General features: G+C 50.8%; 8 protein-coding genes across 8 annotated transcripts; 4 read left to right on the top strand and 4 right to left on the bottom strand.

The window, feature by feature from the left end:
- Positions 1 to 134: 134 nt before the first annotated feature.
- An01g12450 (uncharacterized protein) lies at positions 135 to 3,009 on the top strand (the record flags this gene model as incomplete). The annotated part of the gene is made up of 2 exons (XM_001389615.3): positions 135 to 351; positions 401 to 3,009. The coding sequence occupies 2 exons, from the start codon at positions 135 to 137 to the stop codon at positions 3,007 to 3,009; spliced, it is 2,826 nt and encodes a 941-aa protein (XP_001389652.3).
- Positions 3,010 to 6,152: 3,143 nt separating this feature from the next.
- Positions 6,153 to 7,046, top strand: An01g12440 (uncharacterized protein; the record flags this gene model as incomplete). The annotated part of the gene is made up of 1 exon (XM_001389614.3): positions 6,153 to 7,046. The coding sequence occupies one exon, from the start codon at positions 6,153 to 6,155 to the stop codon at positions 7,044 to 7,046; it is 894 nt and encodes a 297-aa protein (XP_001389651.1).
- Positions 7,047 to 7,238: 192 nt separating this feature from the next.
- Positions 7,239 to 9,237, bottom strand: An01g12430 (uncharacterized protein; the record flags this gene model as incomplete). The annotated part of the gene is made up of 9 exons (XM_059744708.1): positions 7,239 to 7,260; positions 7,353 to 7,427; positions 7,469 to 7,472; positions 7,511 to 7,626; positions 7,713 to 8,425; positions 8,492 to 8,875; positions 8,973 to 9,005; positions 9,071 to 9,135; positions 9,201 to 9,237. The coding sequence occupies 9 exons, from the start codon at positions 9,235 to 9,237 to the stop codon at positions 7,239 to 7,241; spliced, it is 1,449 nt and encodes a 482-aa protein (XP_059599791.1).
- A 1,508-nt stretch (positions 9,238 to 10,745) lies between these two features.
- An01g12420 (60S ribosomal protein uL22) lies at positions 10,746 to 11,890 on the bottom strand (the record flags this gene model as incomplete). Its single annotated transcript, XM_001389612.3, has 4 exons — positions 10,746 to 10,895; positions 10,964 to 11,151; positions 11,345 to 11,558; positions 11,888 to 11,890. The coding sequence occupies 4 exons, from the start codon at positions 11,888 to 11,890 to the stop codon at positions 10,746 to 10,748; spliced, it is 555 nt and encodes a 184-aa protein (XP_001389649.1).
- A 1,716-nt stretch (positions 11,891 to 13,606) lies between these two features.
- An01g12410 (uncharacterized protein) lies at positions 13,607 to 16,054 on the bottom strand (the record flags this gene model as incomplete). Its single annotated transcript, XM_001389611.1, has 4 exons — positions 13,607 to 14,065; positions 14,119 to 14,441; positions 14,492 to 15,795; positions 15,921 to 16,054. 4 exons carry the CDS (start codon positions 16,052 to 16,054, stop codon positions 13,607 to 13,609), a joined length of 2,220 nt encoding a protein of 739 aa, XP_001389648.1.
- Positions 16,055 to 17,541: 1,487 nt separating this feature from the next.
- An01g12400 (uncharacterized protein) lies at positions 17,542 to 18,547 on the top strand (the record flags this gene model as incomplete). The annotated part of the gene is made up of 3 exons (XM_001389610.1): positions 17,542 to 17,673; positions 17,766 to 17,981; positions 18,098 to 18,547. The coding sequence occupies 3 exons, from the start codon at positions 17,542 to 17,544 to the stop codon at positions 18,545 to 18,547; spliced, it is 798 nt and encodes a 265-aa protein (XP_001389647.1).
- A 306-nt stretch (positions 18,548 to 18,853) lies between these two features.
- On the bottom strand, positions 18,854 to 19,539 carry An01g12395 (hypothetical protein; the record flags this gene model as incomplete). The annotated part of the gene is made up of 2 exons (XM_059744688.1): positions 18,854 to 19,132; positions 19,417 to 19,539. 2 exons carry the CDS (start codon positions 19,537 to 19,539, stop codon positions 18,854 to 18,856), a joined length of 402 nt encoding a protein of 133 aa, XP_059599790.1.
- Positions 19,540 to 20,959: 1,420 nt separating this feature from the next.
- An01g12390 (uncharacterized protein) lies at positions 20,960 to 22,819 on the top strand (the record flags this gene model as incomplete). Its single annotated transcript, XM_001389608.1, has 1 exon — positions 20,960 to 22,819. The coding sequence occupies one exon, from the start codon at positions 20,960 to 20,962 to the stop codon at positions 22,817 to 22,819; it is 1,860 nt and encodes a 619-aa protein (XP_001389645.1).
- Between the last annotated feature and the right edge of the window lie 812 nt (positions 22,820 to 23,631).

The following is a 23,631-nucleotide window of genomic DNA, read 5'->3' as shown; positions in this document are numbered from 1 at the left end:
TCGGTACTGGTTACTGAAGTGTTGGTCGCTCGTCAGCATTTCTCACTATATTACTGTCCCTTCTCGCTCTTCAGTTCTCTGCCGGCTCAGTGAACCTCGCTGTCTTGACGATGGCGTCTCTCCACACTTCCATCATGTTGTTTGTGTCGTACGTTTTCCTGCTGCTGAGTGTGCCAGTGGCCTTGGTCAATGCTGTCCCTACGTCCGGCTCTGTCGATGTGACATCCCATCTGGCGGTGCGCGCGTCGGACTACTGGGTGGGAACAATCAAGCGTCAGGGCTCTGTGCCCTTTGGCAACACCACCAGCAGCTATGCAATCTACCGCAACGTTAAGGACTACGGTGCCAAGGGTGAGTCAGACCTCCTTACATGACTGGTATCTGCCGCTGACCCAGACAGGTGACGGTTCTACCGATGATACTGATGCTATCAACAAGGCCATCTCCTCTGGTGGCCGCTGCGGTTCCGGTTGCGACTCGTCTACCACCACCCCGGCCCTGGTGTACTTCCCAGCGGGTACCTACGTGGTGTCCAAGCCCATTGTGCAGTACTACTACACCCAGCTGGTCGGTGATGCCAACGACTTGCCTGTCCTCAAGGCTGCTTCGAGCTTCAGCGGCATGGCCGTCATTGATGCCGACCCCTACGACAGCAATGGCTCCAACTGGTACACCAACCAGAACAACTTCTTCCGTGCTGTCCGCAACTTTGTCATCGATCTGACGGCCATGCCTGCATCCTCGGGCGCGGGTATTCACTGGCAGGTCGGCCAGGCCACCAGTCTGCAGAACATTCGCTTCGAGATGGTCAAGGGTGGCAGCAACAACAAGCAGCAGGGTATCTTCATGGACAACGGATCGGGTGGTTTTATGTCTGACCTCACCTTCAACGGCGGTAACTACGGTGCCTTCTTCGGTAACCAGCAGTTCACCACCCGCAACCTGACCTTCAACGACTGCAACACGGCCATCTACATGAACTGGAACTGGGCCTGGACTTTCAAGTCGGTGTCGATCAACAACTGCCAGGTCGGCTTGAACATGTCCGCATCGCCGTCCAACCAGACCGTCGGATCTGTCCTGATGCTAGACAGCACATTCACTAGCACTCCTACTGGTGTGGTGACTGCCTTCAGCAGCGACAGCATTCCTACTGGTGGTGGTGCATTGGTCCTCGAAAATGTCGACTTCTCCGGCGCTACGGTGGCCATTGCTAGTGTGAACGGCGACACCATTCTCAAGGGCGGCTCTGTTGTCTCGAACTACGTGCAGGGCAATGTCTACACGCCGGGCAGCACCTCCAACAGCACCGTCAGCAAGCGCTCCCCTGCCGTTGAGGCCGAGGATGTTCATGTGGTCACCCAGACCATTACCGAGACCATTACAGCCTGCGGTGCCGACTACGCCACTGAAACCGCTGCGGGTTCGTTCGGCACGGCCTCTGAGGCCGGAGCAGAGGGTTCGACCACTACCGCGGCCGGTGGTGTGCTGCCTTTGCCATCCATGTCTGTGCAGTACCCGTCCGCCGGTAGCTACAGCTGGGAAGGATTTGACAGCGAAACCTCTCAGGCAACCACGGCCACCAACGAGGCTTCTGTCCCTGCCGCCGGAACTTCTGGCGGGTCATCTCCTGCCGTGCCCACTTCCCAGTCGGCCGGTGCCTCTGTTGTTGCCCAGGGCTCTGGCTCTGCGTCCACTGCCTCCAGCACCTCGTCTTCCGGCTCCTACTTTGGTACTTCCAGCAACTCCACCGGCCAGTGCTCGACCAAGACTGTCACCAAGACCCGTATCGAGACCACTATTCCTTCCCAGGCCATGGCTAGCTCGCTTCTGACTAGCTCTGGTAGTGTGTTCGAGAAGTCCAAGCCTTTGTACGCCTCCTATGCCGCTTCTTCCTTCGTCAGCGTCAAGTCGGCCGGTGCCAAGGGTGACGGTACCACCGATGACACGGCCATCATCCAGAGCGTTCTGAACAACGCGACCGAGGACCAGATCGTGTACTTCGATCACGGTGCCTACATCATCACTGATACCATCAAGGTCCCCAAGAACATCAAGATCACTGGTGAGGTGTGGCCCATGCTCATGGCGTATGGCGACAAGTTCTCCGACCAGAAGAACCCCATCCCTATGCTCCAGGTCGGTGAAGCCGGCGAGTCTGGCTCGGTTGAGATCAGCGACCTCGTTCTGGAGACCAAGGGACCCGCTCCTGGTGCCATCCTGGTGCAGTGGAACCTCCAGGCCGCTTCCCAGGGCTCTGTTGGTATGTGGGATGTCCATGCCCGCATTGGTGGCTCTGCCGGCACTGAACTTCAGTCCGATACCTGCGCGAAGACCCCCAGCCAGACAACCACGGCCAACGAGAAGTGCATTGGCGCCTTCCTCCTCTTCCACGCCACCCAGAACGCCAGCGTCTACCTGGAGAACACCTGGTTCTGGACTGCTGACCACGACCTTGATGCGTCCGGCCACGGGCAGATCAACATTTACAACGGTCGCGGTGTCCTCCTCGAGAGTGAGGGACCAGCCTGGCTGTATGGCACGGCTGCCGAGCACAACCAGCTGTACAACTACCAGGTCTCCAATGCCAAGAACGTTTTCATGGGCCTGATCCAGACCGAGACTCCCTACTACCAGGCCAACCCCAACGCTCTGACTCCCTTCACCCCGCAGACCTCCTGGAATGACCCCGACTTCTCGTACTGCACCACGGACTCCTGCCGCAAGGCGTGGGGTCTCCGTGTCATCAACAGCTCCGAGACCTACATCTACGGTGCGGGTCTGTACAGCTTCTTCGACAACTACTCGCAGACATGTCTGGCCACGGAGTCCTGCCAGGAGAACATTGTTGAGGTGGACTGCTCCGACGTGCACATCTACGGGCTGAGCACCAAGGCCAGCACCAACATGATCACTTCGTCCAGCGGCGATGGCCTTGTCCCGCAAGAGGGCAACGAGAGCACATACTGCTCGACGATCGCTTTGTTCGAGCAGTCCTCCTCTATTTAATTTGTGCTTTTACATCAGAGACAATACATACATACAGTGATAAAGCAGTTGTTTGTTTCGATGCCCGTGGAGGAAAGGGAACTTAGATGCATTTGGGATGGTTGATTGTTTGTTGGGGAACACATACGGATATACCACTCTGTTGTTACATTTTATATTTTTCCCTATCCATTCATTTTATTCTTCGATTCTTATCCCATTCGTTCCATCCATTTGTTGTATACAGGCCCTGGTAATAGTCGAAGTGGTAGAGGGGGGTTAGCAGTAGAGGTGCTCCGCATGTGGCTATATAGTAGTTGGAATAAAAAGTCAATGACCAGATTGTTTCTACTAGATGCTAGCATATCATAAATGAAGTTCTATTTAGCTCATGCTCTTCATCCCATTGACATTGATACTCTACATACGTACCCATCCCGCCATCACCATTGTTACCCCTTGATTATCAGCACCCCTTAACACTTAGTTACCAAACAGCAATAGTTGACTTGATTCATCCAAGTAATACGCTCTATCTTCTTCTCCCTTCACCTCAATCTCTTGATATAATTCTCTAGTACCAATACTCACAACCTACCCGCACCCAAAAGCCACAACGAGAACAACAACCCACACGACCAAATTACCTGATCGTATATGACAAGATAGACAAAGAAACAAACAAACAGTGTTGATTCAATTCAAGTGACAGTTCTTGCTCCTTTCTAATCCATAATCCATTTTTTCTTTTCCCTTTCAATTGATCTGCATTATGCATTGTCTTGTTTCATAGTATTCATTATCTTATTGTATGCACAATAGCCATTGTCTAGTCAGTTATAGGTAAACTAATTTGGACAGAGAGTGGATGTGAATGTGTAGAAAGTGGGGTATTGTTGAATAGAATAGAAGGGATATAGATGTAATAGGTGAATGAAATGTATTGATTTATTGATGAAATGGTTGTTTTTTGTTCTTGGTTCAATTGATAATTGGTGTGTTTGGTGAGAAGATGAATTTGCCCTGTCTTGGTCTGGGGGTAAGGGGACTTGGGTGGGCTAGTCGGTTGGTTTAGTATTTAGTTTGTTTACTGCTTTGTGATGGATGATATTCTGGTTTAGGTTTCTTTTGGTTGTTTTGGGTAGTGTATTTATTGATTCGATTCGATAATCTCTTGCGAGTATTTGTTAGGTTAGTCTGTTGATCTATGTAAGGATGGTTTGGCCAGTGACATTGGAAGTATGCTTTTCTATTGTGAGAGAGATTATGGTGATGATGATGTAAAGGTATTGTAGGATAGTTGTGCTGCTGATATTTCCATGTATTATTTGTTGCATCGTCGAGATTCTACTGATGAGTGTGTCGTGGGAGAAGCGGATGAACGCCTGAGGGACCAAAAGGTATCAATGGGTGAGAGGTAGCAGACCTTGCCCTGCTATTCTTCGCAATAATGTTTGTGTGTGTGGTGTTTGGTGAACGTTCGTTGACTTTTCGTAGGGGGCTTTTTTTCATTGGAGGGTAGGGCTATATTGACTCCGCGGTGCAGCTGGGAAGGAGTTGGGGCTATTTGCTTGACTGGAGGTTAATGTAGCTGTGATTATCTCCGAGTGTTAGCACAATATGATGTGTCCTATATTCCCAACGATTGGCTTTGTGGCAGCAGCTGGATACGTATCTGCATTCCTCTGGACTTGTAAGAATATCAAGCCAGGAATTTTTCCGGTCCCTCTCCTCCGATAGTGGAGTGTTATAACTGGCAGAAGACAATCGGTCCTGATGGTAGAAGAGTACCAACGGGTCGTTATGATAGTCCAGTTAGTGTGAGGTCGATATGAAGGGCAGTGTATGGGGAATTGCAGTTCTCAATGTCGTCCGGTTCCAATTGGGGCACTGGCGGATTGGATTGATCAAATGTCCCTCAAGACATCTGTGGGTCATCGTAGTCTGCCGCTGTTTCCTCCAGGGACTGGCAACAGTAGAGGGAATCATTTCTGCTCAATTATGAATGTCATTTAGCAGGACCAAAAGATAGCACTGTTGAATGACGAGCAGTACGCTAGATGAAGAGGCAGACGAGAAACCTTTCACACTTGGCACTTTGCAAGATGAAGAGAGACATCCAAGACTTGTCAATAATTTTGCTTGTCAGCAAGGGGAAGGCGGGGGGGACTGTTTGGAATAATCCTCATCCTGGTTGGAGCAGCTCCAGTAGGAGATATGCACAGCTCCTTTCCCTGCTAGGAATAGTGGAGGAAGACCTGAGGACTGAAAGGTATGAGATGAATGAACCAGGCAAGACATGCGGGTGGACAACGTCCGAGTCGAGCAGAACACCATCCTCAATGCTGCCACTGCTATAACGCCAGGGCTGATGCTTGTCGGGAGTAAATTGAGTCCCGACTGGTGCCATGGCTTGATTGGCGCCGTTCCGGATGGATCCCGAACCTTGGCCCGAGTCTAATTGGGGAGTAGATCCAGTTATGACGGGGCCATTTCGGAAATGAAGGAAGGAAAGAGGAAAGCCAGCAGATAGTCTAGATAGTAGATACCGAACAGAGAAAAAAAACCAAAGCCGGAGGGTCACCGAGAAAAGGGAGAGCGATGGTTGGCAGTCAACAGGCGCGGCGTTAATGAAGCTGAAACCCGGGCAATGCCAAGCATCCCGGTCAATCCGCCGGCCCTGAATTCAACTCCACCCGCCGTTTCAACGCCCCTCAAGATGAAACCTCTGCGCTGCTGCCAGCGCTTGAGCCAGTCCAGTCAGTCTCCAGTCCCTGGTGGAGTGACTCCCCTGTCATTATTATCTTCAGGGTTTTTGGAGGGCCCTCTCGGTGATGCTAGAACCGTTTCACGATCGATCATGATGGAGAGCTTTGTTCAGGCCCAGAACCCGCCGGCTGGCTTCAACGCCTATATAGAACGGCCTCTCGTCGCCCTCACTCTGCTCTTGTTTTCTTTCCTTCAGCACACAGGCTTGTCTAAGTTTCAATTCATCCTTTCTCTTTCCCACATTCTCTTTCCCCGGTCTGTGACCGTCACATTCTTTCCAACCAAAACTCATCAACTTCCATTCCTTGAAGAATAACCATCTGGTATACCGGTATACCAGACTCTTTCACTATCTTTCTATTCTCCTAGAAAAAAAAATCTTTCAATCCACCAAAATGAAGCAGGCTGGTTCCATCCTCGCCCTCGCTGGGCTCGTCTCCCTGGCCCAGGGTCACGGTTTCGTCACCTCCCCCCAGGCTCGTATGCCCGGTAGCGCCATGGAGAAGGCTTGTGGCCAGCAGGTGTACAACAACCAGGAGGCCGACAACTACGGCAACGTCCAGGGTGAACTTCAGATCGCCTCCGGCCAAAGCGACTACAACGCCGATGCCTGTGACATCTGGCTCTGCAAGGGTTACAAGTACGCCGACAACAAGGACAACGTCTACTCGTACACGGCCGGTGAGACCGTCGACTTCACCGTCGACATCCGCGCTCCTCACACCGGTACCGCCAACGTCTCCGTCGTTGACACTGCCTCCAACACCGTCATCGGCTCTCCCCTGATCTACTGGAGCGTCTACGCCTCCACCTCCACCGGTGTCACCAAGAACGAGACCAGCTTCAGCGTCACCATCCCCGATGACCTCGGTGACAAGTGTACCGAGGGCGGTGCCTGTGTCCTCCAGTGGTGGTGGAACGCTGCTTCCATTGACCAGACTTATGAGTCTTGCATTGACTTCACTGTCGGTGGCTCTGGCTCTTCTTCTTCATCTTCTTCTTCCTCTTCTTCTTCTTCCTCCGTCGCTGCCAGCCAGCCTACCACCACTGCTGCTGCCGCCGCTGTCACTACCCCTAGCACCGCCAACAACGTCGCTCCCGCTTCCTCCAGCGTCCCTACTACCCTCGCTACTAGCGTGAAGCAGAGCGCTACCGTCGCTCCCGTTGCTGCCTCCAGCGCTGCTGCTGCCGCCTCCTCCGGCGTCTCCATCCCCACTGATGGTACCGCTGAGGAGCAGCTCACCTGGGTTGCTAGCCTGCTTAAGGCTCTCCTCAAGTACGCCAACTAAGGTGGTGCGGTGTGTATAGTACTAGTTGCTGTTAGATAGAGTGGTGTGAATAGATGTGCCTGTATACTGGACTTTCCTTGCCTTACTGTAGCTGAGTGAATTAGAGTAGTAGGATTGTAGGATTTCAACCAAGATCGGAGTCGTGAAGCTTGATGGACCTCAACTTTCCTGTTTGTTACTGGTGAGCGTAAACTAAACTTTTAAAAGGGTGGTTCTATAAAGTACCTAGTAGGATCCATTATGACTAGGATTAGTATATGGCTCGTTTGTCTTCTTGTTGGTTTGGGAGTGAATTGTATGGCATACTGAACTCGCTGCGAGACAACAGTTCCAACACTATAATACCAAGTAGGAGGCGTTACCCCACTGAGCTTCATCTTACTACAACAGTCCAGTAGTATAACGCCCGTTGAGATACATACCTACCTGGACTCTTACAGCCACAAGATCATGTCTACACACACACTCCATAAGTATCATGCAAGTACATCTAGCATTAAATTCACTGCGCGGTAGAGGTATCACAAAAGGTATCGATACATCAAAAGTCAAACAATAATCATCATCAGAAAGCACCATCCTACAGTCAATACAATCAATCAATCAATGCATTATAATCAATAATGCTGTTGTACCGGTCGCTGCTGCTGCTGTCCCTCCGCCCACCAGTCGGCAGACGACCCCTCCGCGCGAGCCTGATGCTCATCACCATGTCCCACAGGAGCCACAGGTGCAGTACCCGCAGCAGCAGTAGCGCTAGTATCAGCAAACGGGTTCTGCACTTGGTAATCCTCCGAGCGGTACTCGAACCGGCCTGCGCCGTTGCTATACGTGCGCGGAAGGACCGGAGCGGTCGAGGAAGAGCCTGATGATAGCGGGCTCTGCGTTTGGTTCCGAGGCGGAACCGGCGGTGCAGAAGCTCCTGCTGCCGGGACTGGTGGTTGCACGGCGCCAGATGACGAGGCCTGACTGGACGATGCAGGCGACTGGCTGCCGGATTGTCCCTGGGCGCGACGCGCCTGGAGCAAGGCATGCTGGTGCTTGGACAGGGCGACGGACAGTTCGTCGTTGGTTTCGATCAACGTGACGAGGGTATCCTCGTCTGGAGCGGGATTCGTGGAGTGGATATAGTTCTGGATGACGCGGGAGGCGGTGCGACACCGGTCGGAGAATTCTTTGATGAGTTCGTTCTCGAGCATCTCGGCCGGCGGCGTGGATTGGACGAATTGGATGAGGAGCTTCGCGGATGTCTTGGCCTCGGAGATGCGTGCGGAGAGTTCTTCGGGCTGCGGGAGCCCGCCATGCTGGTCCTGACTGGGGGCGTTGTAGTAATTCGGGGTTTGTCGGTATGGCTGTACCAGGGGTTGTGTCAAGCCGGGCTGTAACGGTTTAGAGAATTAGCTTGGCGATGCTATAAACGAGAAGATGGATGCCTAGTCACGTACATTACCCGTATTCTTGGAAGCATACTTGTCCTTCTCCTTACTCCACATCCCCAAGAGCAGTGCGAGATCCTCGTCCCATGACCGCTGCATTTCCAAAGTATCCAAAGTGTCCCGCAAGAAGGTGTGTACGTTCATATCCCGCCCATTACGGAAGAGGTCCTTCACAGTCGCCACGAATTTGACGTCGATGTTCCGCGAAAAAGTATGCCCTGGGTTGTCGATGAGGATGCGCATGAGCATGATCGCATTGTACTGAACATTGCTCCGAGTTTTGGCGGGATTGGACAACAGCTTGGAGATGCGAAGGGCGGCTTCCCGGGCGGCGTTGGGGCTGGATTCGGCGCTTTCAACGATGGCGGGAAGATGAACGAACTCGTCTCCATTCTGGATATGCCATTGTAAGTATGGTCGCTATTAAGCAGGCGGGGAATGAGGCGATTATGGAAGGGGGAGGGGGGGTTCTCCGCAGGGTGGGACATACGGCGCTGTTGGGACCCGATTCGCAGAACGCGGTCTATGAACAACAGATGTGGTTAGTAGTTGGACAAGCTCAAATGACGATTCTGGATCAATACGAACCACTTCTCTTAGTATGATACTCTCGGGAGAGTCCTCGGGGTACGAAGGGGAGTCGCGCGCGGGACCTGTTCCTGAGGTCAGCGTTGTTACCGTCGCATGCCGATCAGCAACGGGTGGGAGAGCAACTCACTGGATCGCCTGCTGAAGGAATTGAAGATGCGCTTCATGATGACTTATCGCAACCTACCACGTCTGTGTAGAAATTGGATAGAACGCAAGGTACAGACAATAGGAATGGGGTTGGCGAAAAATTTAAGTAGGAGAAAGGGGCCGTCAAGCAAACGAGACTAAAAAGGTTGTCGCAGCCTCGCAGGGCCGGTTTAAGCGCCGCGGGGAGCAAAAGCAGCGGAGGGTCCTTGAACTAAACTTAAGTTTTAGTCAAGAATAACAGTCAATCCATCACCCCGAAACCTCTTCTGTTTTGTTTAATGTTCGAAGCAGCCGATCTGGTGGCAATGTTGCTTTGTCGGCGACACGCAAGCGCTCTTCTTTGCGTTTCTTGGGACGATCCAGAACTGACGTCGCCTGTTGACACAATCGCAGTAGGGAAGTTAAAGTAGACAGCCAACAGAACATTGATCCCACTTGACAGACACACTGACCCACGTCTGTCTATGAATCTTGATGCCTGCTTGACTACCTACCAAGAGCCTGCCATGCGTACATCCCGCACTGTCAGCGCAACCAACCGTACACAACTACGTATGCAGGTTGGTCTTAACTGTCGGTTAAGCATAGTTTTCTGTCGTCATGGGGATGCGAATGCCTCGTCGGGGGGGAGAAGGCCGCATTGGACAGGAATCCAGCGACACGGGAAAGCTTTGGCTGATGGTCTGTTCGCAAGGGCCGATTGGAGCCTGTGACGGTTGATGGTCACACACAGCCACGCTTGGCTGAGCCAGATTTCCCTCCCCTCTGACCTGCCTATCTGCAACCTGCTGACGGGGGAGATGGAGTTGGAGTCGGAGGATGCCTGTTCGCACGCTGCAGCCTGCAGATCAGAGGGTCTAGCAGCTGTGGCGCAGTTGACTGTTACAGAAGCACAGCGTAGGGCCCTGGAGACTCTTGTCATGTCAGAGACCAGACAGACCTATGACAGGCTGGCAAAGTAGCCAATTTCTACTAGTACTACGGAGTCTTATCATCCTACGGTGGTAGATCGATCCTGTTCGACTGGCAGGGCTGATGACTCCCATCCTTCTTCTTTACAACTTCATGAAAGAAAAATGAATTCCGTATCCCATCATGAATTAAACGCTCGCAAAAGTGTCCTGAAGTAGGGAGAATGTCCGAAACCAGCCGTACCGATGCACGCCATCCATGTAGTATCCACTATAATGAAGGAATATTTTCCCTGGACTCCTTAACCAGCCGCCACAGCTCATGACCAGGGGCTGCAAAGGAAAATTATCCAGTCGAACCGAATCTCCGGGGGGTGAAACGAGATCAATGTCTAAAGGAAAGATGTTGTCTCTGCATAGAGCATAAGAGAAACCATCATCATCACCATCATCATTCTCGCCGGGTGGTTTCGAATTTTTTCCATTTGTCAAAAAAGTAATAATTTCTTTTGTATTCCTTCCGTGACCAGGTATTGGATCCGTACAACAGCAAACTCCGGCATTCCCATTCAGTTTCTGACCACTTCACACTTCCCCCGACACCCACACACCGCTTATGCCTCAATGAGAGCACGGCGGAGCTGAGCACCACGCTGGCGGGAGCTGAGGCGGACCTCCTTGACAGCGGGACCCTTGGCGACGGTCTCCTCACCCTCGGTAAGGATGAGCTCGATGTGGCAGGGGTTGGTCATGTAGGGGTTGATCTAATCGAATTGTTAGTTTTGCGGGGATTCGTGACGGAGGGATGTCTCGGATTCCGGCTTCAACATACACGACCGTGAGCACGGTAGGTGCGGCGGCGGCCCTTGGGAGCCTGGTTGACCTGGATGTGCTTGACAACGAGGTTGCCGGTGTCGAGACCCTTGGTGTCGGCGTTGGCCTCAGCGTTCTTCAGGAGGTCGAGAAGGAACTCGGCGGACTTGACGGGCCAACGAGCCTTGCTGACACCCCACTGCTTGCCTAAAGAGAAAGAAGACGGTCAGCGTCTTCGTTTGCCAAAAAGTTTGATTTTTGCCATATCCTCCAAAAAAAAGTATCCATCCAGCCTCTTCATCCCTAAACATTCTGCCAATGTCGGTTCACTTGTCGATCCGTTGTTTTCACTTCCGTCTCTTTTCCAAAATCTTCAACGTAGAAAAACACATCCACTCACCCTGAGCGCAGCGACCGGTGCTGCCAGCGTACCGACGCATGGGGACAGCCTCAGCCTTTTCGGTGACGTTGTTGAGGAAGGTAAGGGCGCGCTGCAGCTTCATGCCGTTGATGGCCTGAGCGGTCTCACGGGTGTTCTTGAAGCTGACACGCAGGTAAGAGCCCCGGGCGCGGGCGCTCTTAGCGGCCGGAATCTCCTGAGCAGCGTAACGGACCTGATGGCGACAAAATCCAACAATCAGCAAGACCATTCATTCAATCCCTCGCATGTCATTCATATCCTCTTTCCAAGCACACAATTCCATATAACATAGCATATCGGTGGACGGAAGTTCATCATAGCAGGGGAAGGTCGAAAATCGTTCGGTATGAAGTCTTTTTTTTTTCTCCTTCAACGGCCAAAACGCAGGATCGAAAATGATAGATAGGGATTCCGGTACAACGAAAGGTTGGGCAGCGGTTCTTTCTTTCAGGATATTGTTCCCTTGCTTTTTTGACATGTCCATTTTCCACCGATAGCATCAAACGCGAATATAGCACTCACCATCTTGATGTGGTTGCCGAGCGGGTGGTCCTCGATGTCGGGTGAGAAGTTTTGTCGTTTTCCTGTCGTCGGCCGCTGGAACTTGAGATCGCGAGGCTCGCTCGTTGTGGTGCGCTTTTTCGCTCTTGGCGCCCGCCTAGGGTATCGGAGCCCTAACACTAGGCGGCTTGGGGTAGGTGCCGCTCTCACCGCCCGGCAGTAATGCCCTTTAGCTTTCGGTCCGCAGGAACTTCATTGTCTGCTTCGATGTCAATTTCGTCGATCGATGGCGTTACAAGTGTCGCGATACTTATTCTTGGTAACTCAAGGCTATCTACGTTGAATGTAATATTCTCTTATAGACTTATCTCTAATAAGTGAGGTGCTGGTAGTTTTGGTTTCGTTGCATTCCCTAATCGAATATTGTTCTCCTAAAAGCAGACGCTAAACCTATCTGGGTTGCATAGATCAGTCCCATGCGAATTCAACCCCTTCACCAACTGGTCAATATTTTCGGCAACTGATAAGTACTTGAGAACTGATATCAGCACAAACATGCAGACGACATCCGTTTTCGTCCTTGGCGTTATGTCTTAATATATATCATGAATCCTCAAGCCAGTGTCAATGAGATGAAAATAAAAATAGCTCCGTCTCCCTTTCTAGCTGTGAAGAGACTGGCATGACTCTTTCTGGTTCACTGTCGGCTATCGACGCTCGGCCTCAAATCCCGATGCGGAGAATGCCCGCCTTCCCCACGTTTGACAGGCCGAATGCTGATATGACTGGTATAGTTGATAGACTTTGAGCAGCCCCAGGATCGGCTTCACTGAAATATTAAGCATACTATGGCGCTTCAAGTTTTCCCAAGGACTCTTCCCAGCACCACGGGCTCCGACATGTAAGACTATCAGCATCAAACTATGCCATTCCATGCTTGGGAGAGCAGGGCTGCTAAGTAGTAGATAAAATAGACTTTAGCTGCGAACTGAGAAGCGGTGCTGCATGCAACTGCATCTGCTCGTCAAATCCTGCACCCTCCAGTATTTCTCTCAGCAGCTGGCTTCAAAAGCCGGCCATTGCTCAGGAATCGTGGATATAAACTCCAAGTATTGACAACCCCTCGGGATCGCGAGTCCTCCCAGCAAGAAAAGACCTTCCCAACTTTGGTGTCACCTTATGGTATGCCTAAGCGTAAGGCACCATGTCCGCCTTACAGCACGTGCTTGGTGAGGCAACTAAGAGGGACTCCATATGCTGCCCACCCGGCTAACAGTTGTCGCACCCATAATCGAGGTATATGCCATAATTGATGGCTATTTCCCCCACAATACTAGCATATGTAAGCTAGAAATATTGTAGCGATTCATGCAACTCAGCTGTCTGTATACCTTGAACACAGGCTTCGCTCCCTCACCAATGGCATCCGTATGAGCAACGATCAGTCGCGTAGTCAATGTCATCGGTCCACAGGCGATCCCTGCCTAGACATATTAGCTAGGTCAACAGAAGCGTGATTGGACCACTGGCATACCAGACAAGCAGTATCACCCTTCATGGCCATGCTTTGATGCGAGCGATGTGAAGGATAACCTCACGTCGGCACCATGCCGGCGCCCCCCACAGCCCCGCACCCGCCGTGGGGTCTCTTACCAGAGTCGACAGAAAAGCACGGAATGCTTCAATGGGCGGGGGTAAAAGCAGTAATTCGGTTGCGCTCCCTTTCGCGAGGCATGATAATCAGAAGAGCAGGCTACTGCTCATGTCGCCAGACCATGGAACCTGCCATGTCTGGGATCGGTCCTGTCCCGCCTGGAAGATGTCCTGGTTCTGGAAAGTATCCAATGCAAGTGTGTTGGCTCCTGAGATTTGATCTCCAGAGACATAATCTCCAACGGCTTCAAGATCCAGCCACGAAAAATCATTTGCGGGGCTGAAGTGCACGTAGCTACTTTGATCGGATAAATGGTGCGATAATGCGCTGTTGCTCTGCATCAAGACATCTCCACTATGATGTGTACCGGCTGGTGAAGTTGCTGCCATCGGCTTCTGTTTCCAGAGGAGCTCTAGGAGTCGGGAGTAACGCGATCCTATATCATCAGATCCAGCGCTTGCTCTCCTCAGCACCTCGGTGGTCCGCGTTACGAGGTCCCGCACCTTCAGCTCCTCCAAATGAGACATTACACCAAATGAACGTGCCTGGAATGCACGGTTAGTTCACCAAAATATCGTTGGTACATAGAGGAAGTTACCTTGTACAGGAATACGGCGGCATAAATCCCGTATAAGTAATACCTCAACGGCATAAAATGAAGATGCTTCTCCGGGTGAACCACATCCACGAGGATGGTCAGGTATGTTTTTGCGGCATCAACCGATTCATAGATGAATCGAGCATCCTGCATCGAGGCTACATTGTTGAACGTTGCTCGCAGATGATCTCTTTGAGCCTTGTCATCATTCCTGACCTTGGACACAAGCGATTGAGATATTGCTGCCTGAAAGGCGAAGGCGTTCGTGTATAGCCTCAGGTATTCGTAGGACAGCTGTAACGTGGCTTTCATTGGCGGTGAGCCTGCGAATTGTCAGTCATTTAGGCCAAACTTCGTCAAAGCTGGGACTCACAGGACAAGGATCCCCAGATGGACTTCCATCGTAAGATTGCAAGGCGAAAATCATCCACGTACTTGACATAGTCGCCCATGAGCATCATTTGGTTGCTCGTACGCATGCCAGAATAGAGCACATCGTGAACATTTCCGTAAAGCTGTGTAAGATCCAGAGTAGCCTGGAATATTTTCGCATAATCCTCGTCACCGTCTCTAGCTGGTTGCAAGGACGGAAAGTCTTGGCTGACAAGGCCAGTCATTGGGCCCGGTCCGCGAGACCAGAAAGCGCGTCCAATACGGACAGATATCAATCGGTCCGATACGTAGCAGCTCGTCCATGCTAGACGCCTACGAGCTTCAGTCTCCGCGTCCCCAGAAGAATCGCCTCTAAATGATGTCCTGTCTAGGCCAAGGAACCAACCAGATCGCAAGGCGAGCCCTACATGCATCCAGGCAGCTCGATCCTCTTCCCCACGGCCCACACGTTCGATGCGCGGTCGGAGGCCTTGGGGTTCCCATTCAGCCAGAATAAGGAGAGCCTCCACGGCCTCAACATCGCAATCAGCTCCAGCAGCAATTCCAGATATCAGCTCATGCATGTATTTAGAACAGTACTCGTGGATCTCCGGCCGTTCGGCTAGATCCTTCGAAGCAATTGTAAGGACGGCAGTAAGCAGATGCTTCTCGTTATTAGCAAATGCATCTAGTGCGCTGCGATCAAAATATTTTCGTGGCACCAAAGGAAGGTACGGATGAAAGTGTTCAGCGTAGCGAATCACTAGCTGCCATACCGTTCCCGGATCTAGTGACCGTGATTGCACTAGCCTGTACGCTTTGATGCCACTATTCGACTGGAACCCAGTAACTGAACTGTCTTGAAGCGTCGTGTATGATGAGAATCCACCGGGTCCTGTGCGCAGGGGTTCGACGCCCGTTTCGGAGCTCGGGTCTTCTGTACCTCTCTTTGCAATGCCCGTTAGACACTGCCAGGCATCAGAAGGATTGCGGGGAACATCGCCGATAGAAGCTTCGTCTTCATCGTCAACAGATATTGAAGTTGCGGTCGGCGGATCAGGTGGTAGAAAGACAACAGGCCCAGGGTAAGAGCTAGACGCCGTTTGACGAGTCTCTGAATTGGACGGACTTGGTGCCTCAATGACGGAATCCCTTCGCACAGAAGAATTGCTGTCCGGGGTGAAATTTTTTATTTTATTCTTGCGAATTCGCCGCCCCCCTCGATTGGAACTGCCTAGGACACATTCACGGTTATCCCTGATACACCGCTGACATGGCGGGACTCCTGGGCTGCCACTGCTATCCCTGTGTTACGTTGTAATTAGCCTCCCAAGATCGCCGACGGGCAGACAAAGTGAACCAAAATAACGTGGAAAAAAAAAAAAAAAAGGAAAAAAAAAAAAGGCAAGTCTGTTGCAGTCAGGACTTACAGGTCGCATTTCGACTTGCGCTGTCTACAATGTAGACATGCTCGTGACACGCGTTTCATTAGATGATCTGAACGGGCTTTGGCTCTTGACGTCGGGGTCCCGTCGACTTGCGGAGATTGGTCGTCTTGCTCCATCGCTGCATATAGCACATTAGTCTCTTCAGCTCACAACGTCAGGTGATAGGATGTCAATGCGGCATCTCATCCCAGCAGTGCTGGCAGACCGGCTTTTGAGAGCGGGACGCGTGAGAAATTCCCACCAGTGATTTTTGCTTGCAAAGATCGGAAGTAAAGGGAACGAATAGTCGGGAATGTTTTCCTCCTGATGCTAAGAAACCAAGGTTGAATCCTGGGCGGAGTGGTGCAAAAGAAAGCTCGGGGATGTTGTTCGACTCCGAACAGCTCCTATATGATTGTTGGGGTAAGTCGAGCTTGGGACGGGCGCTCGTGGCTTCCCCACACAGCTGTCCTTTAAGGCACCAGCAAGTCTGTACAAATTGCGCACTAAGTAATCGTCCGCCTCGTAACTCCAGATCATCGACTCAGCAGTCGAGAAGCGCCAGGCAGCGGGGGGAAGGATTTGTTAACGCTGCAGACTTGTGAGCATTGCGTTTTTCCTGACCCACGGCCAAGGAATGGTTTAGTATTACTCAGCCCATACATACGGGTATTCATCGAGTCGGCAATCCAAGGCTTCCACTATACAAGGCTGGGCAGCTGTTGATCTTGACGAAGGGATTAAGCTTAATTCAGTATTCAGAAATAGCTCAAACGCTGCTGTCGGTATTATTCAAGAGCCTTGAGCGTCAATTATGTTGGACTAGCACAAAATCTCGCTGGAGACCTGCTGCAGTGCCTCGAGTCCGGTGGCGATTACATGAATATATAGAAAGCCTGCAGTAGGCCATATGAGGGATTCATCTAATATCTGAGTAACGCATATGCGAGGACTACTGAACTCCAGACCATTAGCCCTAGGAATACTGCAGCCATCTAGCTTATCAGATCCTTAAGAGCTATCAGTGAGAACGATTAAATTGCTTTACTGACCCGTCTATTGGATGTTGAGATGCAAGGTAACGATGCTTGCACAGACAACCATCTAAAATGGCCACACAGCTCCCACAACTACGGAAATGCTCAATGCATGACGACATACACTTTGCTGGGATACTGCATTAGCAAAGATTATTTTCCGGATTATTCCGTGCCTTTTGCCAGAATGACCAGCATTTTCAAAGCACCCCAACTCCTTGAGATGTAGTTTGTACGAGTTACCATACAAAACGCAAATCGGAGCATCCCCGAGGAAAGTTCAATAGCCGAATGTGGGGCGTCGGCGTTTGAAGCAGCTTGTCGGCAATGTAATTACCCCAAAAGGGAAATAGTCGCTGCTGCCCCGCGCGCGGAGGGACAGGGACAGCTATTTATTATTAGCAGGACAGTAAGGATGACTGGGTGTCATTGATTATTGATTTGGTGGCAAGAGAATTCTGAAGAATCTCCCCCTCGCTGAGCTGCACAGCAAAATACATCTCCAACAATTCAATACTCTGAGAACCGAAAGGACGCTTGACAGCAATAACTATTCTTAGTAACCGTCTAAGCGCGAAACAATTACAATGTCGGCAGCAGTTGCGTCGCTATTTTCCCTCAGCGGCAAGACCGCCATCGTGACAGGAGGAACTAGGGGCATTGGGCAGGCAATGGCTTTTGCCCTTGCAGAAGCTGGTGCCGATATCATCTTGATTCAGGTGCGCACAGCCGCGACCTCCCCATTGGCGCCCACGGAAATGAGAGGGGAGCCATGACGAAACGTTGTGTGGAACTAACGGTCTGCGAGCAGAGAGACGAGTCGAACACATCGACTCGCGATGAGATCGTCAATCGCATCGGCAAGAAAGCTTGGATCCACGTGGCAGAGTTGTCGAATCGGGAATCGATCAAGGGTGTCATTCCAGCTCTGACCAGTCAAGGCCTCAAGCCAGAGATCCTACTCAACTGCGCCGGAATTCAACGGAGACACCCCAGTGAAAAGTTCCCGGACGAAGATTGGGATGAGGTAGGTGTAAAATGACTCTCCTATTTCAGCCACCTATTTACCCCTCTCTATTTTTGGACCTCCCCTTCTCCTGAAGTGGAGCTGAAGACTAGTATACTAACTATTGATTTATATAGGTTATCCAAGTCAATCTGACGTCCGTATTTACGTTATGTCGAGAGTTCGGTGCATACTTGTTGGCGCGAGATGAGTCAGAGTTTCCAACAGGTCGTCGTGGAGCTATCATCAATGTCGCATCGCTCCTCACCTTCCAGGGAGGTATCACGGTACCTGCATACGCAGCGTCAAAGGGAGGTGTCGCGCAACTGACGAAGGCCCTCTCCAACGAATGGGTGGCCAAGGGTATCAACGTCAATGCAATTGCTCCTGGATACATCGCCACAGATATGAACACTGACCTGATTAACGATTCCAACCGCAATGCTGGTATCATGGCTAGAATCCCGGCAGGCAGATGGGGCAAGCCAGAGGACTTCAAGGGCGTGATAGTGTTCTTGGCAAGCCAAGCGAGTAGCTATGTCTCAGGCGAAATTATCACCGTTGATGGCGGTTGGATGGGACGGTGAAAAGTCTTGTGGCTGCAAAGTTTAATGTTCTCTTTTCGTCCGTTTTTCTCCTGACTATTTGTTTTACTGCATCTTTTACCCTTGCTGTGCTAGGGGTCTGTTCGAAAGTGATAGAAGGAACATACAGCAACGATGTAAAACATCTGCTTTCACACCACGCGAGATTCAGTGTTTTGTAATCAATATGTGAAGGATGCTATTATCAGGTCATTTTTGCCTTAGTCTGTCATACCAGACTAGCAGCTGCACTGGATATATTAAGTGAAACTCGCTTATCGCCATAGACTGGTTATCTCTGCTAGCCTTCTATAATAGGCGCCAGCGGAGCACAAAGGAATTATCTAATTGAAACTCCGGATGGAATGACCGATTCAAGGGGAACCGCTGACACCTGGAAGGGTTGTAAAAGCTGGAAATAGTCTCATCCGTTACCAAGACCCCCACCAAGATAATAGAAATTGAGGAAAACTCTTCCGAAAATAATGAAGCAGGTCCGCCAGGGACCCAGGATCCAGAAGGGTGGGCAAGCAATGGGAGAAAAGGTAGAGTAATAGACTGACACCAAAATAGATTAACAGGGACAGACTAGGGACCAGACCCGTGACCGCCATGTGACTTCCCTAGGCAACTAATCTCCTTATCGCCAAACCCACCTTCTCTTGTCTTTCTTAATCCACCTCCCACTTGAGGTTCACGGATGGCCTTGTTTCACCATGGGTTCAAGCAAAGATGACAGGAACACCCAGTCTACCGTTTGCTCCTCCTTTGCAGGTTCATGATAGCTAACCCTTCAGCAGAGCAGTGTTGTCGGTGGATTTCCAGTGGGCCGTTGATGCAGCTTAGCATGCAAATCACGGCCAATACGGGACGGTCGTTTCAGTCCGAATTGCAGAACCTGAAACATCAGAATCTGGATCGAAGGCCAATACATCATTTTCAGCAGCGGCTATCTGGTGAAATTGGTACAATTGGCTGGCTAAGGGGAGCATCATGAGGTGGGATTGAAAGGTGGTAAGAGGGTGCGGATTGGAAACAAGGCCTGCGTTGACGCCCTCGGTCGGCCTTCTTCCTGCAAGCGGCCGTTTCCGCGGTTGGCCGATGGGAGCCAAGAGCGCTAAACACCGGCCAAGCCCAAAGGGCTGGCTATCTCTATCAGAAACAACGATGCATTTCCTTCAGGGCGCTTTGCTCCGTAGAGACCACTCGATAGGTTCGGGACCAAGCGCAGAGGCCAGTCTTGGCGGCGCTCATGGCAACACCCCTTCAGGACCACGCCATTATTGCTTTTTAGCAGGTTTTGTGGACTGGGTCATTGGTCCCTTGGGCCTACAGCATGATCTCAGGCATGATCCGCGCTGGACTTTCCTTTTCGCTTAAAGTTTCTTGCTGCGCCGTGGATCTTCTTCGGGTGACAGGGGATCTTTCTTCAACTTTACATTCTAAGTTGTGCTTCGTTCCTTATTTCGTTCTTTCTATTTTCCACCAACACATTCACTTCTCTGAGCCAGCTGGCTGGTGGCCGTTCTTTCATTGTGTGGCCAGTCCATTCAGCGATTCAGTCTATTGTTTCAAGACATTGCCATTCGTGTTCTTGGGCGTGGACCGTCTTCGCTCTTTGTTCGGCTACCGTCGATCATTGGTTACATCTCGCTACATCTAAACGTCATTCATCGTGGGGGTGGGCAATTTACTTTCTTTACTACAACACTAGACGTCAAATTTTTACAGTACCTTATCTTTGGGAACTTTTGGTTTCCCGGTTTGAATTATCTGATTCTTTCTACGACGCTGTGCGTCCCCTGTCCTCTTGCTGGAATTTTTCTTCTTATATCATGCATGTAGGGAAGTGGAGGTAAGTGATGATCGAAGGCTGGCTCAGCACTTATGACGCTGGTAATGACTCAATGTTGGAGGACTTGCAAGATTCAACTCGTCAGATTCGCTACCTTGTACCGTGTTTCCAACATTCTTCGGCTCCTTTAGCTGCAATTGCTCGTGACAACGCCTTGGTCATTTGCGCATACCGTCTCACCAACATCATCACCTCTTCCGCCTGATCAGGACAGCTTCAACGAGCATTTATTTGAAGGGAAGACACCTTGAGTTGTCTGTATATCGAAACCACACACAAGAGCAATTTTAATCTGATCGTGCTACTCTTGCTGTGGGGGCTTGCCGTTTGAGATCCCTTGGGCATAGCGCGCCTCTCCCCACATTCTTGGTGTTCCCTAGCCATTCAGTATCTGCGTCATACTGGACCGTAACCGAATTATAATTGGAAATTGTGGCTTTCAAGAATCTGCTGCTCTTATCGACCCCCGCTCAGCTTTGTTGACATCTGTCCGATCTGTCCGCTCTGTCTCTCCATCTTGAGCGACTGCGTGCTACGCTGGGCCGTAGACCTCTCTATCAATGGATGAATCCCACCATCGACTCATCCCGCGAGGCTATGGGATCAATGTCACCTACGTCTATGAATATTCGCGTGGCTTGAACGGTGTTGATGTCCCACGGGATGTGCTGTTCTCACGGATCATCTTTTCGTCCTTGATATTCGTCGCCCTGGTTGTCTTTTGTGGACGTGTCGCCCAGATCAGCCATGCCTATCTTCGTCAAATCACCTCTCTAACGGCAAGCAGGAGGGAGCAGACCTTTTGGAGCGTTGAAGTGTCCTCCCTTTGGGCGAACGTCAAGAAGCATCTGTTGTATGCGCCCCTGGGCAGGAAGAGGCATAATCGAGAAATCCAACTCTCATCCGCTATCAATGTCGGTACACTGCCTTCTAGATTCCAGGTGATTCTAGTTGTGTTGTATTTGGCGAGTCAGGTCGCTTATTGTACCCTACTCGATTACAATGCGAATGTCAAGGCAGCTCTAGTCGCTGAACTTCGTGGACGGTCAGGAACCTTGGCAGTTTTGAACATGGTGCCCCTCTTCATCCTCGCCGGTCGCAACAATCCACTTATTCCCTTGTTGCATGTGAGTTTCGACACCTATAATCTCCTTCATCGTTGGTTGGGCCGGATAGTTGTGCTTGAAAGTGTTGTGCACACGTGCGCATGGGCAGTCAATGCTTGCGATGAGGTCAGCTTCTCTGACATGCTCGAACGCTTACGTACCACACCTTTCTTTACCTGGGGCCTACTGGGAACTTGCTCCATGATCACACTGGGTCTTCACTCGCCATCCCCGATTCGGCATGCTTTCTATGAGACCTTTTTGCATCTGCACCAGCTCGCCGCTTTTCTGGCCTACCTTGGTGTGTTGATGCACCTGGATCTCGACAATCTCCCGCAAAAGCCGTGGATCATAGCGCTGGGTCTCCTCTGGCTATTGGAAAGAACAGCCCGCCTCTGTCGACTGCTGTACTTGAACATCTCTCCCCGAAGAGGGTCCACGCGGCTTGTCGTCGAAGCCCTCCCTGGTGAAGCCTGCAGAGTGACTTTCCACTTGCCGAAGCGTGTGCGCATCAGCCCCGGAAGCCATGTGTACGCCTACATTCCGAGCGTCTCGTTTTGGATGTCTCATCCATTTTCTGTCGCTTGGGTAGACCCAAGCAGCTCTGTGACCGTTCCTGCCACGACAGAGAAAGATCTCATCGACCCTTCGCTTCTCGAAAAACAGCCACTCGCTAGTTTGGATGAGTATATGCGGGACTCCAAGGAGCCCACGTCCGTTTCTCTCATCGTTGGTGCTCGACAAGGCATGACACGGAAGTTGTACAACAAAGCTCTGGCCTCGCCTGGACAAACCCTCTACACCTCAGGACTCATTGAAGGACCCTATGCGTCCCATGCGTGCAACATGGGCAGTTATGGCACAGCTATACTCTTCTCAGCCGGTGCAGGCATTACCCATCATATGCTATACGTCCGCGACTTACTCATACGTTCCTCAGAGGGTCGCGTAGCTACCCAGAAGATCTATCTCGTCTGGTCTGTACGTAGTACGGAACATCTAGCCTGGGTACGGGAGTGGATGGACCAGATCCTTCGACTTCCAGGGAGGCGCGAGATTCTTACCATCAAACTTTTCGTGTCCAAGCCAAAAAGCAGTCGTGAGATCGTATCACCCAGTGCGACCGTCCAGATGTTCCCGGGTCGGTGTCGTCCCGACGTGGTTCTCAATGAGGCCCTTCCCCAACGTGTGGGTGCCACCATAGTCTCTGTCTGCGGGCCCGGTGCATTCGCAGACGAGGTGCGTGCGGCTGCCCGTAACAACATTGGAATGGGCGCTGTCGTCGATTTCGCCGAAGAAGCCTTTACATGGTAGCACACCATACAAAATCACTGCCTTTGCCTTGGGATATATTCATTCCTTTCCTTTACTAACCTTCTATTCTTGTTCCAAAAATTTCTTTTCTTTACTTTCGTTCAAACCTTTACTTCCGATGTACATTTAGTTTCCCCTCTATTAGTCCGACTTCCCATGGCAAATGTTCTCTGTTGGTATTTACACGATGGTACGAAATGCTTTAAAGCCTAGCTAGCTCTGTTTGAAATTTTCAGGCAACACACCTTCAGCGGCATCGTTTCTAGGTGTAAATATCCTTGCGGCTGCATCTGAGCCCCCACCAAGCACATTCATCACGCACTCTGGCCACATGCAACCACCACTCTTCAGAAAGATTGTCTAGCACAAGCACAACTATATATCATTACACAAGGACCTAATTCTGGTCCCGCACAAACAGAAAAGAATATAGCAATATCTATATCCAGTCGATTCCCTATCACAAGTCCATGCCCAGTTATTAGGCATGTCTAGATCATCACTAGTAAGGTGTAATAAATCCAACAAACTCAAAGAACCAAGGTCAAAGCAAATAGGAAGATCCACCATACTAACACCAATTAAGCATAGTACATTCACTTAATATTTTCAAGATCTCTTCCACATCCATTACTTACTAGTACTCACTACCAACTAGATAGTCACTCCCGCATATCCGACACTGCACCGAGATATTTGCCATACCGTCTACTATCTTCGTGGGAACCACGATAGTATTACGGCTTTTAACCTTACATGATGATCGTGTAAGAAGTAATTCAAAAATGGGGGGAAGTAATAATACATGATTA

The sequence above is a fragment of the Aspergillus niger genome (genome assembly GCF_000002855.4).
Source record: "Aspergillus niger supercontig An01".
Classification (NCBI taxonomy): Eukaryota; Fungi; Ascomycota; class Eurotiomycetes; order Eurotiales; family Aspergillaceae; genus Aspergillus; species Aspergillus niger.
The sequence above is the reverse complement of the archived record's forward strand: the minus strand, read 5'-3'. Positions and strand labels throughout refer to the sequence as shown.